The following is a 7417-nucleotide window of genomic DNA, read 5'->3' as shown; positions in this document are numbered from 1 at the left end:
TTTTTCGGAATCCGAAGTGTAAAATTTCCCTTCTTGTCGCACCTGATACAACTCGGTTAAATCTTTTTTTTTTTTTATTATTGATTTTAAATAAATCGAAAATTTATACAAAAACAAATATACATTTTAAATCTACAAATAATTTCTTTCTTTCCGAAAAACAATCTGTAAAGTTTTCGAATTCTTCTCATTCTTTAAAAAATAATTCAAGTATCCAAATACATAATCTTATTTTATATTTCGATTATTATTATTATTTTTTAAAATCCAGTTTTCTCTTTATTAAATTTTTAAAATTGGAAACTTACTTATTTATAACAAACGTCGACCAATTAGAATCGACGAGCGAACGAGTTTAAAAGTTATTTTTGACATAAATTAATAACGGCGTTTTTTATTTGCTGAAACTTAAATTGCTTAACAACAGTTAACGTTATATAGAATTAATGATGTTTCTTCTCCCTTTTATCCTGGAATATAAAAAAAAATAATAATAATGAACTTTTATTTAAAAAATGTAACTTTTAAATGATGTAATGCGGGAATTGTTTGCCTATTAGAGAGTACCAAGCATACTTTAAAAAACATGGCGGAGTTGTAATTAGCTAATAAGGTGGTTCTTTTGTTAATTTATTTTATTTTTTACTAATAAAAACATGATAAATATATTTATTAGAGATCTTCGAAAAGTTTCATTTATAATTCAGTAATACGAAATAACGCATTTAATTTTTAAAATCTTGGTAAATTTCTAAGAGAAAAAAGTTTTTTTTCTTTTTTTTTGACTACGTTTAATTGGATGAATACTTTTTCCATGTGTCAAAATCAATAAAATCACGAGAATAAAATCTTTTACAAATCTGTTGAATAATAAATCGCATCGATCCTGTCGTGTAAACCAGTCTATTATTTACTTAGTGTAATTTAATAAATTTTAAATGTATTGTTATTCAAATTATGTTTTATTTTAGGCCATTAATAATAGAACATAAATAATAGAACATAATCCTGAAATTTTTAAAATAATTTTGTAAATGAGAATTTTTATGACCGTTCAAAAATAAGAAATCCACAATATTACTATGTATAATTTTAAGTGTTAATAATTTATTTACAGCCATTTTTTTTTTCTTTTACATGGTTTTCCAATTTTACAACAAATATATTATTTAGATTCCATATTTAAGGCTAGAAAAATCTCGTGATAAAGACTATACAAAATATTATCAGATGAATTTGGTATAAATATTTAATAGACAAATGGATCTAAATGAATTACCATTTGATGAAAAAGTAATAAACATTATGCAGAAATGCATATATTATTCATTTGGCTAAAATAGGGTTAATATTTTCTCTGCATTAAATTAGAAATTGAATATTTCCAATACAAAAAATATAACACATGTATTTATATTGAAGAGAATTATGTGCGCTAATTACTGAATAGAAATTACAACTGAACCTGTTGTAATATATTAATCATGTGTGTGTTGTATATAAAAAAACTGTACAATCTTATTTAATTAATATAAACAGCAAATTTCAAATTGCACAGAAAGAAGTAAAACTAATAGAATTAATAGTAGAAGCAGCACTAGTAATCAATAAAATACATTATAAATCAATATTTCACACTATATAAAACTTTTTATATATTATGATTCATTAAAAATCAATTATAAAAGTTTTATTAATTTATAATAATATTAATTATTTTGATAATTAATAAAATTTACAAATATATATATTTAAATAAAATCAATAAAATATTAATATTATTATATTTTGTTATTCTGCATAATGACTCAAGTATCTGTAAATGTATTAATATGTTCAACATTTAATAATTTATTTAACAATAATTTACAGAAATTTACAATCCCACAAGTTATTTGATTTTCATCCATATGACAATAAGAATAGAAATAAGAAAATGAAAATATTTTACAGTTATTTATAATTCCGGATATTTCTTTTTACATACACCGAAGATTACTTCTCTGCTGTTTCGTTTCCTTCATTTCCATTATCGGTTTCTCCCTGATCATTGCCAAGTTTATTTTCACTAACTGAACTATTTTCATTTATTAAAGAAGTTTCTTTCTTTTCTGAATTGTTTGCTGCTTCAATTTCATCCTCTCCTGGATTATTATTACATGGTTCTAATAAAATCTCTTCTGGATCCGGTGCCCTAGGAAGAAATTCTTCATCTGGAAACATTTTTTGAAAGATTTCTTTTGCCTATTATAAATAAATTTTTATATATTGGACATACTCCAAAAATGCATATTAAAATGCTTTTGCTATTTATTTATATTTATGAATTTTACTTTATAAAAGAAATAAAATTTAAACTTTTATACCAAACTTTTTATATATAAATTTAGATATTTAATAAATATAAAATAAAAAATTCAAAAAGAAAATCAACTTTAAATAAATTTTAACAGGCTTTTCCTGAAAATACAAATATAATCATAATACTAAAGTAAAATATGTTTAAATAATTTACTATTGTTAAAAAGAAGAGAAGCATACTCGGCAAATTTGTGCTGCAAGAGAACAAGAAAATTCTGGGAGAAGTGGCTAAGTCAGAATGTACTGTACAGTACAGTATATGCACAAGTCTGCATTTGTGCAGATGCAAAAAGAGGGAAAAATAGGTGAAAGAGAACTTCTGGAATCAGAATTTGCACTTGCAATGCAAGAGAGGGAAAAGTTCTTGTGCATAATGCATAAAAAATGCACCAGCTTCCTTCATCCTTCAAAGTTCAATCTATTGATTTTTGTCTCATTTTTCTCTCATCTTCTGAGTTGACACAAATGTAGTAATTAAGCAGCCTCACTTCCATGCAATAATAATAATAAAATGCCAATGATGAAGCATGCCAGCAATCTGTCAAACGTGCAAAAAGATGGCCCAAAAAGCTGCAAGCAATTCAAAAATTCAATTGTATGTGATGTCAGCACATAGAAATGTGACAGATGGATGTAGTGCCATCTTTAGATAATTTGTAAAAGTCATCAGACTTTTTCTTCCTGCTTTTGTATGAATGGCAACTAGAGGAAAAACAAGAACATTCCTAATGGCACATGACCATAATTTGCTTGGTATTCCCTCTCATCGTGTTTTTCTTTCTCCTCTTGCATTTCTAGCATCTGCATAAATACAGCATAAGGCTATCTCCAGTGGAAAATAGAGATAGCTAGAGTAAAATCAGCTTCAAAACTTTTAACTCAAAACAATTCAAGTACTAATAACACCATACTAATTTCATCTTGAAAAGTAAGAAAGTAGGCAATGATGATGACATAGTATCTCTTTATATGAATAAAACAACAGTGTCTGCATTTATTTTAAAAAATATCATACAAACAAAGATGAAAACCTACAATGGTGGACAAAACTTTAAAGACAAGCAAAAATTTCATATAAACAATTAACTTAATTAAAATTATTAATTCAATCATGTTCATATGTTTTAAAAAAAGTAAATTATTTTTCATTATTGTATGAACCTGTTAATGTTGTAATATTTCTTCTGAAAAGTAGAAAACCAAGTAATTTATGTTGACAAAACTTTAAATACAACTGAAAAAATAACTGCAAATTTTCATATAAATGTAAATAATTAAGGATGTACATGTGAATAAAGAGATTTTCATATATTTGTATACAAAAAAAAACTCTCAAACATGGAAAAAGTTGGAGAGAAGAAAACAAAGACAAATTGATATTTTATGGCCACAGTTACAAAACTATTGTGCTGTAGCTGCCCAAACAGGAAGGAGTCACACTATTGTGAACAACTATATTAAAAAGATGATAAATACAACTTGAAAAACACTAGTGGAAGACCTAAGTTTAATGCAAGAGATAAGAGGAAACTTTTGAGAGTTGCAAACAACAGTGTGACATCAGCGTGACATCAGCATCAAAAATTGTGAATCACTTAAGACTTAAAAGTCCCTGTACTCTTCAAAAAGTAATAAAATCATCAAGATGACTTAGAAGAAAGAAATTGAAAAGAAAACCTCGCCTAACTAAAGAACATAAAACAGCAAGATTGACTTATGCGTGAGATCACATGCCCTCAGATACAGAATGGCAATAGGTTATTTTTTCAGATGAAAAAAATTCAATCTGGATGGTCAAGATGGTCTGAACTATTATTTTCATGATTTGCGCAAAGAAGAGAGGACTTTATCTTGACAACAGATGGATAGTGGTTCCATTATGGTGTGGGGTGCCATTTCTTGCAAGGTAAAGTCACCTGTTGAATTCATACATGGACAAATGGATTCAAAAAAGAATTAGGAGCTGATTGAAAATACTTTACTTCCAAATGTATGAAAATAAGCAGTCAGAAAGTTTTATTTTATGCAAGACAATGCACCTGTCCATTCATCTTGCACCACAAAAAATTTGCTTCAGCAAAAACAATCCAACTGTTGGATTATCTACCACAATCTCCAGATCTAAACGCAAATGAGAATATCTGGGATGTGCTCTCAAGAACTGTATGTGCTGATGGCAAACAATACAGTTCAGTAAAAGACTTAAAAGTTTCAGTGGAGAAAGCATGGCATGCTATACCAACTTCCATACTCAAACATTTATTATGATTATACCAGACTGCATTTTTGAGATTATTCAAAAAAGTGAAGAGTCCACAAGCTTTTAGATCTATTATTTGCAGTTTTTTTCAGTTTTATTTAAAGTTTTGTCAACAAATTTCCTGGTTTTCTACTTTTTGGAAGAAATATTCCTATTCTATTTTTTAATTATTGTATAAACCCATTAATTTACTTTTTTAAATATGAACATGATTGAACCAATAATTTTAATTAAGTTAGTTGTTTAAATGGAATTTTTGCTTGTCTTTAAAGTTTTATCCACCACTGTATATAACCAATACAAAAGCTGCTGAATTGGAAAATGATTGTATTAGTAATATTGTCATGATCAATAGAATGTTCACTGGAAAGGATCTGAAGGTTTTAAAAACAAGCAGGACTTCAAAAACTGTAGCACCGAGATCATTTGGAATGGTGAAGACACACAAAACAGATTTGACATTAAGACCAATTTTAAAAAACCTTTTGCCCAAACTATAAATATGAAAAAAGCCCGAAACAAGTTTTTAGCATCAGTTGGGTTTAGAGTGAAATATGTAAGCAATAGTGCAAATAACATTGTAAAAAATACAGTGCACATATTAGTATAACTTGAAGACTGTGTTACTTACTATCTTAGAGTACAAAAAGCTGTTTCCATCTAGACCAGCGTTTTCTCAAAGTGGGCGATAACACCCCCTTGTGGGCGGTGAGTAAATCTAGGGGGCGCTGGAGGCAGGGTACTGAACGGTGACCAAAGGCAAAAGTTAGAGGTCACTGACAGCTGTTCCCTTTCCTCTGTTAAATGGATAAGAGGAAACATTGCGTTTAATGGTTTCCAGATGTTGAGAACAATGTACGGTAAGGGCACAAAGTGTGAGATTCGTAGAAAAGTTTTCCTAAGAATATTTCCAATCCTTTCTCACATAAGAGAAAATGAGTTAGGGGCATTGGGTATAACTTTATGGAACAAAGGGGGCGGTGGATCGAAAAAGTTTGAGAATCACTGATCTAGACTTATACCCTAGCTACAGCATTAACTAGAGAAATTAATAAATTACATAAATTTAATTTTAAACAACTCTTATTTTATATGGGATGATAGTTTTTATGTACAAAAGAGAGGTCCCCATGGAATCACCAATATCAGAAGACATAGCAGAAATTACAGGTAGAAGAACAGCATATCAAAAAAATTTTGCTAGATATCAAATATATAGCAAGATATGGTGATAATGTTCTAATAATATGAAAAGGAAAAAGGAAAGTGCAAGAATTTACAGAATAGATAAACAACTCCTCGGTAGGAGTAGCTCATAAATTAAAACACAGTAGCATCTAAACCAGTGTGATGGAGTAAGTAAACAAATAGTCCAACTTAATTTATGGTAAGAATAAAAAAAAAATGGATTTAGTGAATACCTTGGAAAAGCTTTAGAGCACGTAAAGAAACATACTACATCTTAACAGTGAAAACAATTCCACTTTTATTAGTTAATTATAAAAAATTGATTTAAATTTAATAATTTTAAATAAAAATAATTAAATACAATAAAATGCAAAAAGCAACAACTTGATGAATAACATAATAAATTGGTCTGTAAAATAATTTCTTCTGCTCTGGTTACTACAAGAATAGTTAATTTCCTACCAATGGTTGGCTAAACTCAAATACTTGAACCAATCTACACAATCATGCCCCGAGAATTTAAACCAATGAATAATAAACTAGGAACAATCCTATTAATTACATTTTGCAGTTTTTTTTCTCTCTTCTAGTTTGTTGCATTTAGATTCTGATCTTGATTTTATTTTTTCATTGTTTTTCTATTGACTGTTATAAATCAAATTATGTTATAGAAGCAAAATAATAAATAGTCATAAATAACTCTTAACCAATGAAAAGCAGTAAAAAAGTTAATTAGTCAAATCAGTCAAAAAACAATTCATATCCAAAGAAAAACATCTGAGATGTAAAAAAAATATTGCACCAAGTAAAAATTATGGCATCCAAAATGATTTGTTAGTTTGTTTTATTAAGTTATGGGCAACACAACACTTGGGTGATCTACCTAGGGGGAATGCCTTCCAGGAAGTCTTTTTAAGGGTAACTGGCCCCTATTCAGATGTTACAGATGTGGGGAAAACCCGGAAAACTCCATGTGGCCAGCTCTTTCGAGCGTGACACAAACTCACGACTGAACTCCCAGTGTTCAGGGAACAGAATGACCACTGATGGGTCACATCCAAAATGAAAGTCAGTTTTTCTTATTAGTTTCTCTACAGTAAAAATAAGATTCCATAAGCTTTTGTTGTCTCTGCACTTTGCATTCTTAATTTACATGGTGAAGCTTTCAAGAACCAATTTCAGACATTCTTTGTTTTTCTCACAAACTGAAAGCCAACCAGACAACAAAGTGGTAGTGTTCCAGACTGCTGCTATATAGGATCTGGAACCAAATGCAGGTCAAGACTGCTGTAAAAAATTTTTCATGTAGAATCCACCAATGTGTCATTCCCCATCCTATGTCCACACTGCACCACTGGTTAAGTGAATTTGATCCCTAAACACTGATAGTTGGCTGAAATTTGTGCTTGGACTGATTGGCTAGCTCAAAGTTTTATGAGTTTTCTTCACATCATTAACTTAATAACAATGCCATGTAATTTTTGAATTAAACAGAAATTGATCTGATTTCAAAAGAAAATTTGTCCAAAAGTTGTTGTTTTGTTATTTACTAAATGCAATACAAAAAGTTTATATAAAATAAAGGTTTACTATATTACTCAGTTTAAT

At 28.7% G+C, this 7417-nt stretch overlaps 1 protein-coding gene across 1 annotated transcript in view; it reads right to left on the bottom strand.

Moving 5' to 3' along the window:
• Positions 1 to 1085: 1085 nt before the first annotated feature.
• Positions 1086 to 7417, bottom strand: part of Rep (Rab escort protein) — a 38794-nt gene continuing 32462 nt past the window's right edge. The window contains exon 17 of the mRNA XM_067271991.1: positions 1086 to 2244. Within this exon, the coding sequence (XP_067128092.1) occupies positions 1996 to 2244 (249 nt within the window). The 3' untranslated portion in view covers positions 1086 to 1995. The remainder of the gene's footprint in view (positions 2245 to 7417) is intronic.

This window comes from Centruroides vittatus, unplaced genomic scaffold (assembly GCF_030686945.1).
Source record: "Centruroides vittatus isolate TY-2023 unplaced genomic scaffold, ASM3068694v2 contig_417, whole genome shotgun sequence".
In the NCBI taxonomy this organism is placed as follows: Eukaryota; Metazoa; Arthropoda; class Arachnida; order Scorpiones; family Buthidae; genus Centruroides; species Centruroides vittatus.
Note: the sequence above shows the minus strand (reverse complement) of the source record. Positions and strands in the feature narration are given on the sequence as shown.